Here is a 22,966-nt window from a genome sequence, read left to right as displayed (position 1 = left end):
TGTGACTATGTGGATTAGGGAGTTCTGTTCCAAGAAAAGTGTAAACCATGTGAGTTCAAGAGACTTCTCCAAAGGAATCTATGCTAAGGTCCTGGTGCTTGTAAATCACAGCATGCTGGGCTCTCCTGGAGACAATGCCCCTTTGACTCAGATCACCCTTTTCCCCAAAGAAGTCCATAGCTTGAGCCCATCTCGGTAATGTGCTATGAACATTCCCATCTGTAAATGCAGAAGATGCAGCATCACTCATCTTGTCTGATAATAATCACACATAGAAAGCAGGGGTTACAAAAAATACAAGAATAGCCCCACGTATGAGCAAAGACAGCGGAAAGAAAAAGGATCTAATGATTGAAATTCCACATCAATGGTCACAGCCCAGATCAACAAAGTGATGAGTCTTGTCTTCCAGGGAATTTTGTCTGGAATTTGTCTTCATCCAGGTGGCTTCATTTCTAATATTTTTAAGTTTTGACCCAAGAGATACACCTAAACTTTACATAATACTCTGTCATCATTGCTTGGTCCAAAGGGACCAAAATTGGGTGAGACAATTATTCTCTTTTTGTCTCTAATGAGGCTCTGAGGGAATCTGGTCCCCATGGCCAAGGAGCCTCCTTTAAACACTAGGTCTGTGGTTGAAACAATGAATCACACATGTGTAAACCACGAACCCTGCTCCTCCTCACCCAGGACCTACCTATGTTTCTGGGACAGTCCGATCCCTGCTATAAAGAGAAGCACTGGGCAGTTGTGCAGAGGTGAGAACACCTGACAGCAGGAGCACCAACCTCCTCCAGGTGAGGTGCAGCCACGGAGACATTGATACTTGTCTATTAAGATGGGAAGTTCTTTTAGGAACCTCGTTTGCTGCATCGTCCAGATACAGGAAGTTGTAGTAAGAGCCGTGAATGTACCAGTGGTCACCTGAGATGATTCTAGTAATAATCAATAGTTTTTCTTATCTCTTTATAAGCTACTAAGGAGTTGAGTGGGTGGAGGGAAAAGTGAGAAATGTAAGCAGAGGCACACATGGTAAAGCCAGGCTGTGTATATGACTGTGAGTTGTTCAACATTAAATATAGAAAATAAGAATCAGTGAGTTTAGCATGTGAAGCATTAGAACTGGGCATTGGAAACTGCAAGTGTAGGTGGGGTGGGAACATCCTGTTTTATTTTATTTATTTATTTATTTATTTATTTTTGTCTTTTTTCGTGTCCGGCAACGGATTGCAACCCTCAGTGTTGCGCCCATACCGGACCGGGACCGGCAACGGGATCACAACCCTCGGTGTTGCACCCACACCTTGCTCAGCCAGTGAGCGGGAACTGGTCTGTATGTGGGATCCAAACCCTCGGTGGGAGCGCCACCGCACTCCCAAGTGGCACACTGTAGCAGTGCGCCACCAGGCCGGCCCAACATCCTGTTTTAGAAATTCTATATAGTTATTTCCACACGTGGTCCTGCTTGGAGCCTGATGACATCTTAACCATCCATGTTTTGGTTTCTGAACTTGCTCCCCTCTAATCAGCTGTCTTAGAGCCATGAGAGGGACAAACCAGTCGAGCGTCTCCGAGTTCCTCCTCCTGGGACTTTCCAGGCAGCCCCAGCAGCAGCAGCTCGTCTTCGTGCTCTTCCTGATCATGTACCTGGTCACAGTCCTGGGAAACCTGCTCATCGTCCTGGCCATCAGCACTGACTCCCACCTGCACACCCCCATGTACTTCTTCCTCAGCAACCTGTCCTTTGTGGACGTCTGCTTCTCCTCCACCACCGTCCCCAAGATGCTGACCAATCACATACTTGGCAGTCACAGCATCTCCTTCTCTGGGTGTCTCACACAGATGTATTTTCTCTGTGTGTTTGCCAACATGGACAGTTTCCTCCTGGCTGTGATGGCCTATGACCGCTTTGTTGCCATATGCCACCCCTTACATTATACAACAAAGATGACCTGTCAGCTCTGTGCCCTGTTGGTCACTGGATCATGGGTCATTGCAAACCTGAATGTCCTATTGCACACCCTGCTGATGGCTCGACTCTCATTCTGTGCAGACAATGTGATCCCCCACTTCTTCTGTGATATGAATCCACTCCTGAAACTCTCCTGCTCAGATACACAGCTCAATGAGCTCATGCTTCTTACTGAAGGTGCCCTGATCATGATCACTGCATTTGTTTGCATCCTGGCTTCCTATGTGCACATCTCCTGTGCTGTCCTGAGGGTCCCATCCACAAGGGGAAGGTGGAAAGCCTTCTCCACCTGTGGCTCCCACCTGGCTGTGGTTTCCCTCTTCTATGGCACCATCATTGCTCTGTATTTCAACCCTTCCTCCTCACAGTCAGCTGAGGAAGACATCGCAGCTACTGTGATGTATACAGTGGTGACCCCCATGCTAAACCCCTTCATCTACAGCCTGAGGAATAGGGACTTGATAGGGGCTTTAAGAAATGTGTTTGGCTGGAAGACATTTTCTGTCTGATGGGAGAATCAAGACTGAATCTCATTCCCAAGCAATCAGTTTCTCACCAATTGAGCATAATGCAGCAGGTGTTCATCAGAGATGGTCTGGACACAAACACATTGATGTCTTTGAGAGGGGCACACAGATGGTGACCATTATTTGTTAGTGGACACTAATTCACCTGTAATACTGATGGATCTATCCAGTAATGATACATATTTGCACTGCTAAATTTTGTGTTTTTAAATTATTTTTTTTAAAACATGTTTTATTTTAATGTTTTTGGTCTTGAGTATATGCTGTAAAACATAAAGAAATGTAGGAGAAAAAGCGATACCATCTATGATTTGCTTCAAAAGTCAACTGATACAGTTTTGTTCCCAAGTTTTATTAAGTTTCTGTTTTTTCCTGAACTCATTTCCCTTTGATTTTCCTACTTTCTTTAAAGCCTTGATTTAATTAACTTGACCAACATATTTCTGTTCTCAACTTAAGATTCTAAAATCAGAGGAAAATGCCCAAGCACTGAAAGATGATATTCTTTACCGGGAATAAATGAATATTTTGCTCAGAATCCAGTCCTTCAAGTTCCTCATCAGGAATAAACTTAGTCCACATGAATCTCTCTGTCGATCTAATAAGTGAAGGGTTTTTTTTTTTTTTTTTTTTGTCTTTTTTGTCTTTTTCCATGTCCAGCAACAGATCGCAACCCTCAGTGTTGCCCCCGTACCGGACCGGGGACCGGTAACGGGATCGCAACCCTTGGTGTTGCTCCCGCGCCTCGCTCAGCCAGTGAGCGGGAACCGGTCTGTATGTGGGATCCGAACCCTCAGGCGGGAGCGCCGCCGCGCTTCCCAAGCGGCGCACTATCCAGTGCGCCACCGGGCCGGCCCCTAAGTGAAGGGTTTTTATGCCACAGTGTCAATGTATAAGAGGAGAGAAACCCATCTTGATCTTCCAAGTGATCAAGCCGACATTCAAAGGAAGGTTCTGTATAGTAACGTTCATCGAAGGTCAACTTTGTTCTCTGACGTGGGGCAGCTTCCTGAATATAGACACACTCCTTGTTTGGTGGATATGAGTCTTGGTAATTTGGTGAAGCAAAACAATCTTCAGTGTTCTTTTGAACCCAAAAGCCACACTGGGTTGCAGGAATTTGCTTGATTGCAATATTTTGTCCATCCTGGGGCTTTTGGGCCATGGGAATTCCTTCTGCTACAAGTATTGGTATTGACAACATTTGATGACCGAGTCGGGCTACTCCAGGGCCATGTTCCAAAGTGGCCCAACATGGCATTCATGGCTGGTGGGGTCCCTATTGCCAGCCACTGTGCTACCACCCCACGGTGCAGGGCTCAGCTCCACCATGCCTGAGGAGTGCTTATGTGCAGCACAGGCTCCCCTAAAGTTAATGATGAAATTTTAAATTATTCTATACTGAGGTCCAGTTCTTCCTTTTACGTGACTTGTTGGGAGTATACATGCCACACGTACACTTGAATATTGGAATCACCTGGGAAGCTTTCACAATCCTCTGATGTCCAGGCCCCAATACTGAGCATGTGAATCAGAGTCTCTCCAGGTGATATCCAGGCCCCAACACTAAGATTTTGAAAAATTGTAAGGTGCAGTCAGGGTGGAGAGTCACTGCTCTACCTCGTCCTCCTGTGTGTGTTCTCCGGAGCGGTCAGACATGAAGTCTGAGTCACAAAATGAGTTTTGAGACTCAGACAAAAGAACAGCAGAGTGAAATATGAGGCCTGAACTGAGTGACAGCATTTCCAAAGAGACTCAAGAGGAGCTAGCAATGGGTGGACTGGTGCATCCAGAGGGATCCACAGGGAAGTGTGGGAACACTCAGGAGCATCCTGATTGGCTGCCTGACCTTAGGGGGTGGGTCCATGTGAGGTACTAAATAGCAAAGCTACAAAGTCCTTGCTAATCTAGGGAAGCCAGCAAGGCTGGCATCCCTTTTGCCTACCTCCCCCTTCTCCGTCCCTTGATGTCTGACCTTTGATTGAACCCAGGACCCTGGAAGGTTTATAAATGAGAAACTTATGTTCTTATTTTGTTGATAAGTAGTTAGCTATGAATCTTCAAGTGCCATGGCAGCTGAAAATGTTCTATAAATAGCTTGGTTCCAGACATAACGGATTTAATCAGTACAATTTATTTTCACTGTCCTATAAAAAGGAACCTAAAATAAACTAGGATGTCTCACAGGTCAGCATCATTTAAGGTCCTTCTGACCCCATAAAGTGTGTCTCTTTATTTCCCACCATCTCCCCTTGGGTATCGATCGACAACAAAGTGGTGCCTGAACAGGGACCTGAGTATGGAGAAACTTCTTGGAAACAGGTGAGGAAATCTTCATGTTTTAGGGTGCACACCTATTCTGTTTAGGAACAAAGGCATATAGTCAGGATAGTCAGGAGTAAAACTAATGGGACAAGGAGGGAGCAAAGAGCGGTATCTCTTTCCCCCAGGACTGCAAGGTCTCTATTTTTCAGTTAGAAAACTCAGGAACATGTTGGGAGACAGCTCCAAGAATATTATTGGGTTGTGGGTCCTTCTAAAGTCCCTGTTGATATCTTTTGTTTATGGAATTTGATCAAAGACTGTTTGCATCCTGGCCATGAGGCTTCTAAAGCCCCTGTAGTCTCAACTGTCTCTGAACCTATTGAAGTTCCTGATATACTTCCTTCCCCCACTGATGTTATTGAAAAACCTTTGATTGGGGAATGTACTGAAGAGATAGAGGATAAAGAGGAAATAGTGAGGCAGGATCACCTCCTGCCAAGCCATTGTCTCCACCCCCACCTTTGGCCATTGAGTCCCCTGACTTTTTGTTGGCTTTTGACCGTCTGATGAAGTCCTGTTATCAAAATCATAAACAGTTTTCAAAGGTATCCTCTCTGTGTTCCCATGGTCCTGTGGCTCCTCAGACATACCCGATCCTACGCTGTGCCCCTCAAATGTCTCCTTTGCAGAAGGCTCTCCTAATGGCATGGGAGAGAGGGGAAGATGGCTTGCAGGGATATAAATGTTATCCTGTTACTGAGTCTTTAAATGATGAGGGACAAGCAGTATGGGAGTATCAAGTGCTCTCTTTTAAAACCCTAAAGGAGCTAAAAACCGCTGTTGCGCAGTATGGAGCTACGGCTCCCCTTACTTCGAGCTTACTTGAGACAATGGTGGTCGAAGCTCTCCCCCCAGTGGATTGGAAAAATATAGCAAAATTCTGTCTTGTTGGAGGTGAATATCTTTTGTGGAAATCAGAGTTTTTTGAACGTGCTCAGGGACAATCTGAGAGCAGTCACCGAGAAGGACTTGAAGTCACTTTTGATATGTTAGCTGGTGAGGGTGACTTCTCCATAGTGGCACAACAGTTAGGATTCTCCACTGATGTTTACCAACAGATTAATACCATTGCCCAGCAAGCTTGGAGGAGGCTTCCCATGGCTGACACTAAAATGGAAGAACTTAGTAAGATCCATCAGTGTCCTGATGAGCCATACCAGGATTTCTTGTCCCGTTTGTTACAGGTTGTGGGACACCTAGTGGTATATGGGGAAACCGGAATGCTGCTGACCAAGCAACTGGCTTATGAAAACACCAATTCAGCTTGCCAGTCTGCTATTTGCCCTTATTGTAAGAAGGGGATACTTTCTGACTATGTCCATCTCTGTGCAGATATTGGGCCCTCATATACACAAGGGGTAGCTTTTGCCACTGCTTTGCGAAATATAATGCCCTCTCAATATTTTAGAGAGCAAGGAAAAAGGATCCAAGGTGTAGATCCAAAACATGTTTTAAATGCAGAAAAGGAGGTCATTTTGCAAAGCAATGTCCTAATCAAGCTTCCACTCCTGATAACTTCCCTTCCACACCTGCTCCAAATATCTGCCCAAGATGTTGGAGGGGACACCACTGGGCTAATGAATGCCATTCCAAAACCACAGCAGAGGGTTGGCCTCTTCCCCAGCAGGGAAATGGGAAATGGGGCCTGGCCAGGCCCCATCAAACAATGGTGGCCATGTCCATCTATCCTCCCCAAATTCTGGAGTCAGCTTCCAAAAATCCATCGCCGACCTCTCCCAAGCAACCAGAGGAAGTGGAGGATTGGATCTTAGCCCCACAGCTCAGGTTGTGTTAACCCCTACTATGGGGCCACAAGCTATCCCTACTGGTATATTTGGTCCTTTACCTTCAGGCAGTGTAGGGATTATCTTGGGATGGAACAGCCTTACTTTAAAAGGTCTTCAGGTATTTCCTGGAGTCATTGACTCTGATTATACTGGAGAGATACGAGTTATGGCTGCTGCAGGGCAAGGAATCATTACTGTCTCTCCTGACATGAAAATAGCTTAATTAGTATTGGTCCCTCTTTTTTTTTTTTTTCCTTTTTGTCTTTTTTACTGACCGGTAACGGGATCGCAACCCTCGGTGTCACGCCCGTACCGGGGACCGGCAACGGGATCACAACCCTCGGTGTTGCGCCCGCACCGCACTCAGCCAGTGAGCGGGAACCAGTCTCCACATGGGATCCGAACCCTCGGCAGGAGCGCCACCACGCTCCCAAGCAGCGCACTCTCCAGTACGCCACCGGGCCGGCCTGGTCCCTCTTTTAATTACAGGTAAAGTTTTCCAAAATACCCCATGGGGAGAGCAGGGATTTGGATCATCTGATAAAACCTATTGCGTACAAGAAATAAGAAAAGGATGCCCAGAATTAGTGTTATCTATTCAGGGAAAACTCTTTAAGGGGTTATTAGATACAGGAGCTGACATTTCTGTCATGTCCCAAACATATTGGCCTGCTCCTTGGCCTTTGAAGCCAGCCATGACTGAACTCCAACGGATTGGCCAGTCAAGTGCACCTTGGCAGAATAGCTCTTTTCTCACTTGGACTGACCATGAAGGCCATTCTGGGACTTTTCATCCCTATGTGCTTTATTTGATACCTATTAATTTGTGGGGATGTGATGTCTTGTAGCAAATAGGAGCTTTACTATTGAGTCCCAATGAAATTCTGTACCATCCCTCTACCCCTTTACAATGGGGGCCCTAATATCTCCTGCCACTGCTGATCCAGTTTCTTGGATCTCAGATACACCTGTATGGGTAGATCAGTGGCCCCTAACTTGGGAGAAATTGCTTGCTTGTCAAAATTTGGTTCAAGATCAACTTCAAAAGAACCATACTGAGCCCTCTAATAGTCCTTGAAATACCCCTATTTTTGTCATTAAGAAAAAATCTGGCTCGTGGTGACTTTTGCAAGACCTCTGAGCCATTAATGCAGTTATGAAACCCATGGGCATTTTACAACCTGGCCTTCCATCTCCTATAGCTATCCAAGCTTCATTTTATTTAATAGTCCTAGACCTGCAGGATGGTTTCTTTTCCATCCCCTTGTCTCCTTCAGATTGTGAATGGTTTGCTTTTGGCATACCCTCTTTTAATATTCAAGCCCCCATGAAAAGATATCAATGGAAGGTATTGCCACAAGGTATGGCTAATAGTCCTACATTATATCAAAAATATATTTCTAATGTTCTTGAGCCTTTGTGATGCCAATATCCTCAGGTATATATCATCCATTATATGGATGACATTCTAATTGCCCATGAAAAACAACAGCATTTACTTTCAATATTTGATTCCCTTTCCAAGGTATTAGCTACTTATAGTTTGGTTTTATCTCTGGAAAAAATTCAAATGCAACACTCCTTTTCCTATTTAGGTCATATCATAGATAACAACACCATCCTCCCACAAAAAAATTAAAATCAGGCATGATTCTTTGAAGACACTTAATGATTTCCAAAAGTTACTGGAAGACATTAACTGGCTTTGCCCTTCCCTCTGACTTACAACTGTGGATCTTCAGCCTTTATTTGATATCTTAAAGGGTGACTCATCACCTGATTCTCCCAGAAGTTTGACTCCTGCAGCAATCCATGCATTGCAGAATGTAGAACAAACCATTAATAGTGCACAGGATTTTCATGTAAACCCATTTTACCCATATTTCTTATCCTATGTCCCACACCTATTATCCCCATTGCGTTAATATGGCAGGAACATGGCCCACTGGAGTGGCTTTTTTTTTTTTTTTTTTACCATCATTTCATCAAACTCGTACCTTAACTCCTTATTATCTGTTTCTCAAAGCTTTGATTATCAAAGGGCAGCATCGGTTGCAACAGTTGTTTGGAATTGACCCTTATTATATTGTTATTCCTTTCTCATCACAGCGGTTTCAATGGCTAATAAGCTCTGTCTCTGCTCGACAAGAAGCCTTTACAGAGTTCACTGGTCAAATCTCTCCATTACCCTCAGAATAAACTGTTACAATTTTTTCAGTGTACTTCTTTCATCCTTCCTAAAAATACTTCTTTAATTCCTTTATCTAATGCTTTCCTTGTGTTTACCAATGGTTCCAGCAGTGGACTAGCAGCAGTAATTATTAATGGCCAACCTTTTTCTAGATATGTTCAAACATCCTCTGCACAGCATGTTGAACTTCACACTGTTATTTATGCTTTTTCCTTATTACAGAACTGTCCTTTTAACTTACACTCAGACAGCCAATATTTGATCTTAGTTTTGCAGGATATTGAAATAGCCTGTAAGTTTTGTTTTTTCCTTCATTTTTAAAATACAGGAACTTCCTTCTCTAAGGAGGAGATGCAACACAAATTACAATTCCACTGTCTCCTTAAAGCAGCTGAGTGTAAAGTAACCAAATGGCAGCTTGTAAAACTGTTAATGATTATTAACCAATGTCCTTGATATTCCAAGGAAGGAAGCGCTGACAGAGAAATGTGGAAACTAATTGGTTATTGATTAATTATGCAATGGGTCTTGTCAAGACTTCCCACCTAACAGTTTGGAATTTATATCAAGTCACTCTGAGACCTACTCTAGACCTTAATAAAAAACAAAGACATGTTTGTGTCACCAAAAAAGGATAAAACTTAATCTTTGTCACTGAGTGAAAGAACTTTTAATTGGACAAGCTAAAGTAAAAGAAGTTAGTATTTCTTTCCAACATTGGTTTTGTTTAAACATGTTTTCTTTTCTTAACTTTATATGCTTCTCTTCTTTGCCAGGGACTCTGAGGCTTTATGAGAAATGCAGCCCTGGTACCAACCAGACCTTCTTTTTGGGTCTGCTGCTTTTCTCTTGAAACCCCAAAAGTCTATAGCTTTATCTCTGTTTACTCTCTGGCTCAATCTTAAGCTCAGTAACCCATAAAAAAAAAAAGGAACTAAACTAAAATCAACCAGTTTTGTTACCTTATTTTCTCTAAAACAAGGTGGGCCTCACAGATAAATTTTGACATTTTTTAATAAAGGAAAACAATTTAAATCTAACTGTCTTTTTATACTAGTAAGTTCTCTATTTTATCTGTCTATGCCTACGTGTATGTGTACATAAGTGTATGTTATGTCTATATGTGTGTTTGTATTGTCTGCATGGTACCAAATTGGTTTATAATTAATGCGTGATTATTAAATAAATAAGTATACTTTTCAAGTTCATGTGACTTTAATTTTCCAAATTTGTTGATACAATAGATATGTTTTCAAAATTTAATTTAAACCTTCTGCCTAAATTTGCCTTTGGGTCAACACATTTGTGATATGTTTGGTACTTATTTAATTTTTGTTTAAGGGCTAAAAGTTACAAAAGAACTGTCTGCTGGGTTTCTCCCAAAGCCCTGCATATGCCTTGTTGTTAGCTTGTGTCTGGTTTACTAATCAAACAGGATTATATATGTATTTGCTACAGGCTTTTTAATTATAAACCCAACCTATAACAAAAAGTTTTGTCTTAACTGTAAAATCTTGATTTATAACTTTTGCCTTTTCTTTTAATTAAATAAATAGAGGGATATGTGGAGGATGGATTTATAATTCCTGTTTCCATACCCACATCCAAGGAAAATGGGATAGAAGTGCCTTCAGAAGGACTCCAACCTCATCCAGGAAGTCATATGCAGATTGTAATGATGTATGTATTGGATGGGATAAAAAATAAAAGAACTGGTGCTCAAGGAGTCCTCCAGGGTGGTCTTCCTGTGCAGATCAACACAGACAGCCTTTTGTCAAATACCCCCACTGGCTGGAATGTTATTATTCCACTCCCATATTGCACCACCCTGTTGGGTTTTCTTCAGATAATGAGAAGTCCTCATCATCACCTAGAATCCCAGTTGCCATCTGACTGGGTGGTGCCTGGGGGTTGGGTGACTAGTATATGGTATACAACTCAGGGTATAGCCCATCCAGATTTGCAGAGATTGCTTGCTTCATTGAGTGTTATCATAGGCCAAGTTCAAAATCTTGTGGTTTCCTATGGTCTACACTCCTGTGTAGCTCCTCCCAATATGCTCCTTATGGGAAATTTTGAAATAATGCCCCATGGTAATGGTTATAATATTTCCTGTAATCAATGTATTTTAACATCCCATATCTCTTCCAGTATTGGGAATGAACACAAAGAAAAGAGATTAATGGTTTTAACAACTTTTTCAATTGCATTCCTTGTACACTGTACAGCAGATATTGTATTTGTTAATAGTGTTTATAATTGCTTCTGTATTTGCCTTTTTTTGTTTTTCATTCTGCCTCCATTGTAGCAACCAACAGTTGCAGCAACACTATTATCGCTTCAGATGGGAGGTCCTGGGGTCTTCATCATCCAAAATGCAGAAGGGGGAAATGTGAGGTACTAAATAGCAAGCTGAAAAAGTCCTTTCTATTCTAGGGAAGCCAGCAAGACTGGAATTTGATTGAACCAAGGACACTAGAGGCTTTGTAAATGAGAAACTTATGTTCTTATCTTCTTGATAAGTAGTTAGTTATGAATCTTCAAGTGCAATGGCAGCTGAAAATGTTCTATAAATAGCTTGGTACCAGACATAACTAATTTAATCAGTACGATTTGTTATTTTCACTGGCTTATAAAAAGAAACCTAAAATAAACTAGGATGCCTTACAGGTCAGCATCATATAAGGTCCTCCTGACCCCATAAAGTGTGTCTTTTCATTTCCCACTGTCTACCCTTGGGTACTGGTTGACAACAGGTCCAGCCACGGTGACCTCTTTTGTATGAGGGAAACTGGTCAGCACCTACTGTAACCTCTGCCCAGACCTACTGTCTGGCCCTGCTTTCTTCTCCAACTAGCGACTCCCTTCCCACACCTTCAAGAAACTGGTCAGCACCTACTGTAACCTCTGCCCAGACCCATTGTCTGGCCCTGCTTTCTTCTCCAACTAGCGACTCCCTTCCCACACCTTCAAGAACCAAGTCAAATGCTAACTCCTCCTCCACGAAGGCTCCTGACTCTGTCTTCCATTCTCAAAGCTCTATTTTTTTTTTTTTTTAGTTTATGGTTCCCTCTCTGTAAGTGCTTTCCACACACTGAGACCCTCCTGACATAAATACACTACTCACTTTGTGTCTCCATTGTCAGCCACTGCTCCTAGACCAAAGGCAACAATCAAGATAAATTGAAAGAAAACGAATGAATGAATATTGCCTTAATTTTTAATTTGGACATCTTTTGTTTAGAAGCAGTTTTAAAATTCCCTCCATTTAAAACACATCATTTTTGTTATGTGAAAGGTAGTATCCACACACTATGGAACACCAAAAATCATTAAGAAGAAAATTAAAATAAACCATATCTTTGCTACTCGAAGATAACTGCAGTTATGCACTGTGAATATAGTTTTACCAAAGTTGGCTTCCAATGGGCTTGTGCAGCTGGGTTTGCCCTCCTGCCCTCTGCTGCTTCCCTAGGAGAACGTGCTCTCCAGGCTGCTGTCCCTCCAGCCTGAGAACCTGGTAGAACACAATAACTGCGGACATGAGCCCAGCCCACAGCCTGGAGCCAAGCCTAGGTGACCCACAGTCTGAAAAGAGAGAAGTTATTGCTTCTCTAAGTTCCTGTGATCGGGGAGCTTTGTTATGTAATTTTATACACCGTTACTATGGTGATGCACTAGGTACTGTTACTAAGGTGATACATTAGGTACTGTTACTATGGTGATTCACCAGGTACTGTTACTATGGTGATACATTATTGATACAGTTTTTGTGAAACCCAGGTCCTGGCTTCTGAGACCCTGCTTTCTCCATCTTCTCTAATGGTGTCCTGGATCCTGTGTTTACAGATCACATTTGCTGGCCTATCTTCTTCACTCCCTTATATGTTCTCATTGTAATGGGCTTTATTCTTTCATCTTTTCTTTCTCACTCTCCACTCTCTTCATAGACAATCACATCCACTGTCATAGCTCCTAATAAACCAATGTGCTGGTGACTTCTGAATCTATGTGTTTCTGGATCCTCCCCTGAGCATCAGACCCAAAGCTTATGACTCCTGGGACCCTATCCCCAGATGTTCTTCAGATCTTCAAAAACAACTTGTCCAAAAGAGACCAATTAACTCTGAGCAGTCCCTGCTTCTGAGCTTCACACACACACACACACACACACACACACACACACACACACACACACACACACACCACCACTCTCCTACTTTCATCCTTCTCTCAATAAATGGCACCATGCAGTCCCTCAGGGACAAAATGTGAGCATCGCTGTAGAACTTCCCATTCCTGTACCACTATGGGCTCTACACACTACCTCCTCAGCACCGCTCAAAAATCTCTGTCACCATCCTGACTATATTTGCCTTAGTTAAGGGTTTGAATTTTTTTTTCTTTTTTTGGCTGAATTCTTGAAACACTCCTAATAAGCCTCCCTGTTCATAGACTTTCCCTGAGCAATTTCACCCTCCACAGCACAGTCACAATGACCTTTGTAAAATGAATATCAGATCAGGTCACTCCTCTGATTATCATTTTTGAAGGTAAGTTCCACTGATCCAGGGAAAAATCCAAAATTAATATTATGACTTAGAGTACAGAGCCCCCATAATTTACCACTCCAATTAGCACACTTTTGAGATGAAAAGAGTGAGTTATTAAAATTACAACAGGACAACAGATGTAAACCAGGACTGTTCTGGGCAAATTAGAATGTGAGGTCACCCTGTCCACGAGGCTGCTGTGATCTGGTGCACGCCTGCCATTCTGTCTTTCCTTCCCTTTTATACACTTTCCATCCTAATACCAGACCTTCCTGGCTGCTTCTTCCCAAAGAGGCCAGACTATTTTATGTACTCAGCCTCTCCCCTTTGCCTAGAATAGCCTCACACATGATCCTCCCCACTCTCATCTCCCTCTGTGGAAATCACTTATTCGTGTTTCAGACTCAGCTCAAGTCCTTTATTCCCTTTCTGCATCTATCCCCAGCAGAGCAGAATAGCCCTCAACTGATGCTGCCCATGTGCCCTGGAAGATGGTAACATAGTGGACTCTGATGTGCCACCACGATCCCTTCTCAGGAATGAAAGACTCATTCCCCAGCTGCTGGGACTGTTGCTGCCACAAGGCTCTCAGTTTCCCCACTTGTCTGAATACTGCCTCGGTCCATCGAAGGTCACCAGCTTTTCCCAGTAAGCCCCCATCCAATGACCCATCAATGCAGGGGTTTAACTGCCAGATCTCCCACCCCAGCTGAGCATGTCTGAAGTTCCTCAGTGTAGGTAAGGCTCTCATTACAACTGGAGATTGTTTTGGTTTTCTCCACCTTTTTTTTTTTGTCTATCTTACCACATTTTTGTCCTCACCATGCCGTGTGAATATTTACCTGTTAACTAATTATCGTCTCCCTTTCTTCCTTCATCTGCTCTAACCTGGGACGTGTTGGTGGTAGATGACTTTAAGGTTCTGGTCAGAGAGTATATAGAATGAAGAACCAGGATCAGGATGAGACCAGGGGAGACTCTCACCTGGGACCTGGAGGAGTGACAGGAGATTTTGAAGTTTCCCTCTGTGGAGGACAGGTGAGTGAGGTTTTCAGCTGTGTAAGGGATATTTGCACTGTGTTCAGGCACAGCCTAACATTTCCAGGAGGGTAAATTTTGGGGAAAGGTGTGCATGTTCATGTTGCCAGCCAGAGGATGACTGTAGCAGACATTTGTTCAAAGTTTTGGCTTCCCAGCATATGAGCCCACTTCTAAGGTTGGTGGAATTTCCTACTTTATGGCTTCTGTTGGGAAAAGACCACCTTCTACTACAGAAATCAGTACACCAGATACCTGCTTGTGAGCCTCTCTGTCAACAAGAACGAGGGCAAGTGACAGGCTCTGCACATCAGATGCACCTGCCCAGACTTTGACACAGGGAAGGGAAGCCCAGGAGGAACTTTCTTTAGCAATGGTGACAGCTGTAGAGAGATAGTCCCTGGAATTGGGAGCAGAAGCACAGGTGGTAGCAACCAGCATCCATGACACCTGCAATCAGAACTGCAAGTGGCACCACCTAGTACTTGGTGGCAGCAGCATCTGTTTCCTCATTAGCTGGTTCTGAAGCATGATTTGGGGCACTGTTACCAGATGAGTTGTCTTCTCAGCCTGGTTTATTAGTTCTCCAGAGGAGCAGAAGCAATGGAATATATACAACCTTATATATATATGGAGAGAGAAAGGGATATTTTAAATTTTGAGGAATTGGCACATGTGAGTTTGGAGGCTTGTCAAGTCCACAATCTTCAGGGTAGTCCAGCAGACTGGAGACCTATGGAAGAATTAATGTTGTGGTTTGAGTGTAAAGCCAGAATTTCCTCTTGCATGAAGAAGTGTCTTTTTCTATTAAGGCCTTCAACTGATTAGAAAACACCCACTCACAGTGTGGAGGATAATCTGCTTTACTCAGAGTCTACTGATGTAAATGCTCATCTCATCTAAAAAATAGTTTCACAGAAACATCTAGAGTAATGTTAGACCAAATACATTGTTACCCTGTAAAGTTGTCCCATAAAATTACCCATCACACCTGGCTATCTAGCTTTCTAGTGATTTGGAGAGATGCTCACTATGTATATAAATTTTTTGGCAGCAGCTGATGCAAGGATCGAAAACTGGTTGTTGGTGTTAGTAGCATCACGCCCGAGTCAACTGAACTAACCAGCCAGCCCCATTTTTGTTTTTAAGTTTTATTGAAGTGAAATTTACATAACATAGAATGAACCACCTTAAAGCGAACAATTCCGTGGCATTTAGTACATTCATAACATTGTGCGGTTATCACCTCCATCTGGTTCCAACACATTTCCATCACCATGAAAGGAAGCCCCCTACCAAGTAGCAGTCACTCCCCATTTCCCCCTTTCCCCCAGTCCCTACCAATGACCAATATGCTGCCACCTCTATAGGTTTGCCTGTTAGGTGTATTTTATATAAAAGGAATCCTACAATGTATGATCATTTTGTCTGGCTTCTTTCACTCAGCATAATGGTTTTGAGGTTTATCTACATTATAACATGAATCAGGACTTTAATCTTTTATATGGCTCAATAAATTCCAGTGTATGTACAAATTGTTTATCCACCCCTTCATTGATGGGCTCAATGTTCTTTTAATGAAGTCCTTTTCTGCTAAAATTAGCCACAGTTGGTTTCTGTGATTTTGCAACTGAGAACCCTAAGCAAAAAATGCTAGAGTATAGCCCATCACCAGGAAAACCCTCATCCCAGAACATAAAATCATAAGGGTTTTCTCCAACAAGTATCTTCTCCTCTCTGTGTATTTACTTCGTTAGCTCCTCTCTTGGCCCATGTGGGGTGAATCAGGCAGGCATCAGATGATGGACTGATGCATTCCAGCCAATCCACGTGGTGACATAGACTGGCTGTTCCTCAGTCCTGGTTCCAAATTGTCTGGTCCAAGCAGCCATGGTGAAGGGGAAGGAATGTTTTATAAACATGAATCCTGGGGCCCTGCCACACTTTGATAATGTGGATTAGGGAGTTCTGTTCCAAAAAAAAGTGTAAACCATGTGAGTTGAAGGGACATCCCAAACTGGATATACCCCAAGGTCCTGGAGCTTCTAAATCACAGCATGCTGGACTCTCCTGGAGAAAACTTGCCTTTGAATGAAGCTACACTTTACCCCAAACATGTCCATAGGTTGGGTCCATCTCAGTAATGTGCTGTTAACATTCCCATCTGTAAATGGAGAAGACGCGGTATCACTCATCTTGTCCAAGGATAATGAGACATAAGAAGCAAGGGTTACAAAAAATACAAGTATAGCCCCAGGTCTGAGCAAAGATAGTGGAATGAAAAATGATCTAATGATTGAATTTCCATATTGACGGTCACAGTTCTGATCAAGGTGAAGAGGCTGGTCTTCCAGGGAAATTTGTCTGGAATTTGTCTTCAGCCAGGTGGCTTCATTTCTAATATTTTAATCTTTTGACCCAAGAGTTACATCTAATCCTTAGATACTACTCTATGCCATCATTGTTTGGTCAAAAGGGACAAAAAAGTGGGTAAAACAATTATTCTCTTTTTGTCTCTAATGAGGCTCTTAGGGAATCTGGTCCCCATGGCCAAGGAGACTCTTGTAAACACTAGGTCTGTGATTGCCCCAATGAATCACACATGTGTAAACCGTGAACCCTGCTCCTCCTCACCCAGGACCTGCCTATGTTTCCAGGACAGTCCGATCCCTGCTATAAAGAGAAGCACTGGGCAGTTGTGCAGAGGTGAGAACACCTGACAGCAGGAGCACCAACCTCCTCCAGGTGAGCTGCAGCCACGGAGACATCAATACTTGTCTATTAAGATAGGAAGTTCTTTTAGGAACCTCCTTTTTTGCATCTTCCAGATACATGAAGTAATAGTAAGAGCCGTGAATGTACCAGTGGTCACCTGAGATGAACTCAGTACTAATCAACTGTGTTCCTTGTCTCTTTAAAAGCTACTAAAGAGTTGGGTGGGTGGAGGGAAAACTGGAAAACATAAGCAGAGGTACATATACTAGAGTCAGGCTGTGTATATGTCTGTGAGTTTTTCAATGTTAAATAGAGAAAATAATAATCAATCCATCCTGCAAGAAAAGCATTAGAACTGACCACTGGCAATTGGAAGTGCAGGTGGGGTGGGCACATCTTGTTTCAGCAGCTCTATAATGTGATTTACACACATGGTCCTGCCTGGAACATGACAACATCTTAACCATCCCTGTCTAGGCTTCTGAATTTGCTGCCCTCCATTCACCTGGGCTCAGAGCATGAGAGGGACAAACCAGTCGAGCGTCTCCGAGTTCCTCCTCCTGGGACTCTCCAGGCAGCCCCAGCAGCAGCAGCTCCTCTTCGTGCTCTTCCTGAGCATGTACCTGGTCACGGTCCTGGGAAACCTGCTCATCGTCCTGGCCATCAGCACTGACTCCCGCCTGCACACCCCCATGTACTTCTTCCTCAGCAACCTGTCCTTTGTGGACATCTGCTTCTCCTCCACCACCGTCCCCAAGACGCTGGCCAACCACATACTTGGCAGTCACAGCATCTCCTTCTCTGGGTGTCTCATGCAGATGTATTTTCTCTGTGTGTTTGCCGACATGGACAATTTCCTTCTGGCTGTGATGGCCTATGACCGCTTCATTGCCATATGCCACCCCTTACATTACACGACAAAGATGACCCATCAGCTCTGTGCCCTGCTGGTCACTGGATCGTGGGTCCTTGCCCACATGAATGGATTGTTGCACACCCTGTTGTTGGCTCGACTCTCCTTCTGTGCAGACAACGTGATCCCCTACTTCTTCTGTGATATGAATGGCCTCCTGAAACTCTCCTGCTCAGACACACAGCTCAATGAGCTCATGCTTCTCACCGAGGCTGCCCTGATCATGATTGCCCCATTTGTTTGCATCCTGGCTTCCTATGTGCACATCTCCTGTGCTGTCCTGAGGGTCCCATCCACAAGGGGAAGGTGGAAAGCCTTCTCCACCTGTGGCTCCCACCTGGCTGTGGTTTCCCTCTTCTATGGCACCATCATTGCTCTGTATTTCAACCCTTCCTCCTCACAGTCAGCTGAGGAAGACATCGCAGCTACTGTGATGTATACAGTGGTGACCCCCATGCTAAACCCCTTCATCTACAGCCTGAGGAACAGGGACTTGAAAGGGGCGCTAGGGAAAGTGTTTGTCAAGAAGACATTTTCTGTCTGATGAGAGAATCAAGACTGAATCTCATTCCCAAGCAAATCTACTTTTCACCAATTGAGCATAATGCAGCAGTGGTTCATCAAAGATGGTCTGGAGACAAACAGATTTATGTCTTTGAGAAGGGCACACAGAAGGCAAGTGACTGTCATTTGTTAGTGGACTCTGATTCACTTGTAATCCTGTTGCAGCTATCCAGTTATAAGACCTCTTTATAATACTAAATGTTGTGTTTTTAAATATTTTGTTAACTTTTTTTATTTAAAAAATGTTGTATTTGAATATTTTTGGCTTTGAGAATATGGTATAAAACAGTGAAATGTAAGGAAAAAGTGATACCATCTATGATATGCTTCAAAAGTCAAGTGATACAGTTTTATTTCCAATATGAACTAATTTCCCTTTGACTTGCTAATTTCTTTAAAGTCTTGATTTGATTAACTTCACCAACTTATCCCTTTTCTAACCTTAAGATTCAAAAATCAGAGTGAGATATCCAACCACTGAAATGATGATATTCTTTACCCAGAATAAATGAATATTTTGCTTAAAATCCCAGTCCTTCAAGCTCTTCATCAGGACTAAACTTAATACACATGAATCTCCCAGGTGACCTAATAAATGGAGGGATTTTTATTATACAGTATTGATCTACAAGAGGAGAGAACCCAATTGTCCCATCTCAAATTTCTAACTCATCAAGCCGACATTCAAACGAAGGTTCTATATAATAATGTTCCTCAAAGATCAACTCTTTTCTCTGATGTGGAGCAGCTACTGGAATGTAGAGACACTCCTTGTTTGGTGGACCTGAGTCTTGGTAATTGGTGAATCAAAATGACCTCAATTGCTGGTTCCAACTCAAAAGCCACACTGGGTTGCAGGAATGTGCTTGATTCCAATATATTATCCATCATGGGTCTTTTGGGCCATAGCAGTTCCCTCCACTACAAGTATTGTTATTGACAACTTTTTGAGGACTGAGAACGGCTGCTCTGTCCTCATCACCGGCCACCGACTGCCACCCCATGGAGCAGGGCCCATGCCTGCCTCACCCAAGGAGTGCTGATATGTAGCACAGGCTCGGTTAAGATTAAATTTTAAATTATTTTACATCCAAATCTAGCTCTTATTTTTATGTGATTTGATACATGCAACACATGTACTTGAATTTTCTCACCTGGGAAGCTTTCACAATCCACTGATGTCCAGGCCCCAATACTGAGCACAAAAACCAGAATGTCTGCAGGGTGAGGTTCATGCCCCAACAATGAGATTTTGAAAATACACCTCTGGTGATTCTAACATGCAGTCAGGGTGGAGAATCACTGCTCTACCTCATCCTCCTGAATGTGTCCTCAGCAGGGCTGTCATGAAGATTGAGTCACAAAATGAATTTTCAGATTCAGACAAAAGAACAGCAGAGTGAAATATGAGGCCTGCAGTGAGTGACAGCATTTCCAATGAGACTCGAGAACAGCTGGTGACAGGTGGCCCAGTACATCAAGAGGAAACCACAGAGAAGCCTGGGAACACTCTGGAGCATCCTGATTGGCTGCCTGACCTTAGGGGGTAGGTCCAGCCAGAGTAACTTCTTTGACATTAGGGAAACTAGACAATATTTTCTATAACGTATGCCCAGACCCACTGCCAGTCCCTGCTTTCTTCTCTGACTTGCCAGTCCCTGCCCACACCTTGAAGAACCAAGTCAAATGACACCTCCACCTCCAGGAAGCCTCCTGACTCTGTCTTCCAGTTCTTACAGCTCTGTTTCTCTTTGGTTTATTCTTCCCTCTCCACAAGGGCTTTCCCTCCTGACCCCAGTATACTACTCACTTTGTGTCGTCAGCATCTGGCATTGCTCCTAGACCAAAGGCGATGATAACTGTAGAGGAATAAAAACAAAGTAAATAACTGAATATTGCCTTAACTTATAATTTGGACATTCTTATTTTAGAATGAGTTTTTAAATTTCTCCCATTAAAAAAATCATTTAAAAGATTTCCATTCAAGATGACAGAATAGATGGTTCCCAGCATCACTCTATCCCACAGTCCACCAATCTGCAACTATTAAAGACAACGACTGCCAAGCTGGGGCTGCTAGAGCTCAGGGGAAGAGGAGAAGAGACCTATGGAGTTCATGAAGGCAGGAGAAACCATGATGAGAGAAAGAAAGGGCCACTCTGATACTTTTGAACTGCAGCACTTCAAGCCTGGCCCTGGTGAGCACACAGAGTAAAAGCTGGCAAAAGCCACAGCTGTGACCTTTGTATGAAGTTGCATGGAGGTGGCAGGGGAGAAGAGGGTCTTGTTGGTGCCCAAGCCAGCAAGACCACTTACCAGGTTCCCGTGGACCCACACAGGAGCAAGGGCCACAGACAACTGAATAAAGGAGCCATTCAGAAGTCTGTGAGTCATTGCAAAGGATCCGTGCATGGCCTATCCCCTGGGATGTGTTCGGAGTGTGGGGGGTGAGGGAGACAGGCCCACCAGAGGAACCCTGGCGCACAGCATGGACAGGTGATCTGCCCTCCAGTCAGCACAGGACCACTCAGAGCACACTGGAGATGGAGTATAGATCTGCAGGGGGTGCAGTTCACTGAAAAGACTCACACCCAGACCAGAGTTTCCATACAACCCGGGTGTACTAGACCTCAAGAGACCCAGAAGTACTTAAAAGGTCAACAATTAAAACCTGAGCTGCACAAAAAGCCTTCCCCAGAGAGTCGGCAGGACAGCAGCAATTTAGCTCAACCACAGGCTCAAGCGCTGGTCCCCCACAGGAAGTTCCACCATTTTAGAACTAGGCAAAAGACACCAATTTAGTTCCAGTGCAGAGTTTAAGTGGTGGGGATAGCTAATAATACAACACAGAACTGAAAGAAAACACAAAAAACACACAGATCAGATACAAAGTTCTGGTATTAACCACTAAAGGCATAACACCACCAAAGAACACCTATAAAGTGTATAAGGACTGGAAGCTCCCCCACCCCCGTTCCCAGGCTGGGTAGTGGGATTCTGAGGGCCTCAGCCATGCCCACATTGTTTCTGCATCCAGCCCAATGATGACTAGCAGGCTGCTGCCAGAAGTGGCCTGGGCTCCCAAGTCACAGTGGGGGAAGGCTGAGGGCCTCAGCCATGCCCACGTGATGTCCATATCCAGCCCAGCCATGGCAGAGCTGGTGCCAGAAGCATCCTAGTGTCCCCTGCTGGAATGAGGGGGGTTGCCAAGGGCCTCGATCATGCCCCTCCTTTTTCCTCCTCCCACCCTTTCACACTCCCGCTACCCCTCTCCCCCTCACACCCAACTGCTCTGCAACAACATCGTGGGATGTAGATAAATAAATTAATTAAACTAAAATTAATATCATTTTGGTTATTTGAAAGCTAGTATCTACACACTATGGAACACCAAATATCATAAAGAAGAAAATTAAAATAACCCATATCCTGCTTCCCAAAGACAACTGCAGTTATGCACCATGAATATGGTTTTACCAAAGTTGGCTTCTAATGGGCTTGTGCAGCTGGTTTCCCTCCTGCCTTCTGCTGCTGCCCTGTGGAGTATACTATAAAGCAAATATATTTCACAGGGCTTAATTTCTTGTACTTTCAGGTTTAGTCTAACTTCTTAAAAGTACATATAAAATGTTGACCTTGCAAAAAACAGGAAATTTTCCCAGGCTATAGTCTCTATTGTAAGATAAAGAATTGTAACACAGAGAGATTCCAAGATGGCGACGGGTCTGGAGTGGCCGTGCCAGGAGACAGCGCGATCCTGAGAGCTGTGCGCTGTGATACCAGAGTATTAATTGCATTTCCAAGAGCAACAAAAGGCGAATAATTCTTTCAACAATGATCCTACATCGACAAACAAGTGGCAGCAGGTTCGAGGTTTTGGGGCCGACACAGAAGAGGACTCCTGAGAGCACCCGAGCCCTGCTGCAGGAACGAACGAGCGGCCCAGACAACAAAGGCCAAGAAAGCCAGCAGAAATGGAGTGAAACGTGCCGGACCGGCCCAACTCTGCAAGCTCTGTGAGTCACCCCCAGCCCAGCCCCACTTGCGGGGTGAAGCCCGACTGCTCCCCACCTGCCTGGCTCCCGCCTACCACACCAGGCTAGGCGCCCACAATAGAGCTGCCTCCATTTTCTCGGGTGGGGGTGGAGACGGCTGGCTTAGTGAGGGCAGGCTCGTCATCTCAGCTTGGCGCGGCTCCGCACTGAGACGTGCCATTTGCTTACCTTGATGCGGGGCACCCTGGGGCCTGTGGACCAGCCTACAATCCCACTCTCCCCGTGGATCTCAGATGGGGCTGGTAGCGTGGGGAGCCCCCGGCCAGCGTCGGGGAGGCAGGGAAGAGGAGCCCGCCCAGATCGGATTTCCGCCACACCCTGGG

At 44.1% G+C, this 22,966-nt stretch overlaps 1 protein-coding gene across 1 annotated transcript; it reads left to right on the top strand.

Moving 5' to 3' along the window:
* Positions 1 to 1,545: 1,545 nt before the first annotated feature.
* Positions 1,546 to 18,568, top strand: LOC103592303 (olfactory receptor 1361-like). Its single transcript, XM_008574964.1, has 2 exons — positions 1,546 to 2,050; positions 17,637 to 18,568. The coding sequence occupies exons 1-2, from the start codon at positions 1,546 to 1,548 to the stop codon at positions 18,566 to 18,568; spliced, it is 1,437 nt and encodes a 478-aa protein (XP_008573186.1).
* The last annotated feature ends 4,398 nt before the right edge of the window (positions 18,569 to 22,966 follow it).

This window comes from Galeopterus variegatus, unplaced genomic scaffold, assembly GCF_000696425.1.
Source record: "Galeopterus variegatus unplaced genomic scaffold, G_variegatus-3.0.2 Scaffold1120, whole genome shotgun sequence".
Classification (NCBI taxonomy): Eukaryota; Metazoa; Chordata; class Mammalia; order Dermoptera; family Cynocephalidae; genus Galeopterus; species Galeopterus variegatus.
Note: the sequence above shows the minus strand (reverse complement) of the source record. Positions and strands in the feature narration are given on the sequence as shown.

What these genes read in the sequence shown, in the direction of transcription:
- LOC103592303 (XM_008574964.1), top strand. Translation starts at nt 1,546, where the DNA reads ATGAGAGGGACAAACCAGTCGAGCGTCTCCGAGTTCCTCCTCCTGGGA. An exon ending in GATGGCTCGACTCTCATTCT is followed by an intron (nt 2,051 to 17,636) that starts GTGCAGACAATG and finishes AGAGCATGAGAG; the next exon opens with GGACAAACCAGTCGAGCGTC.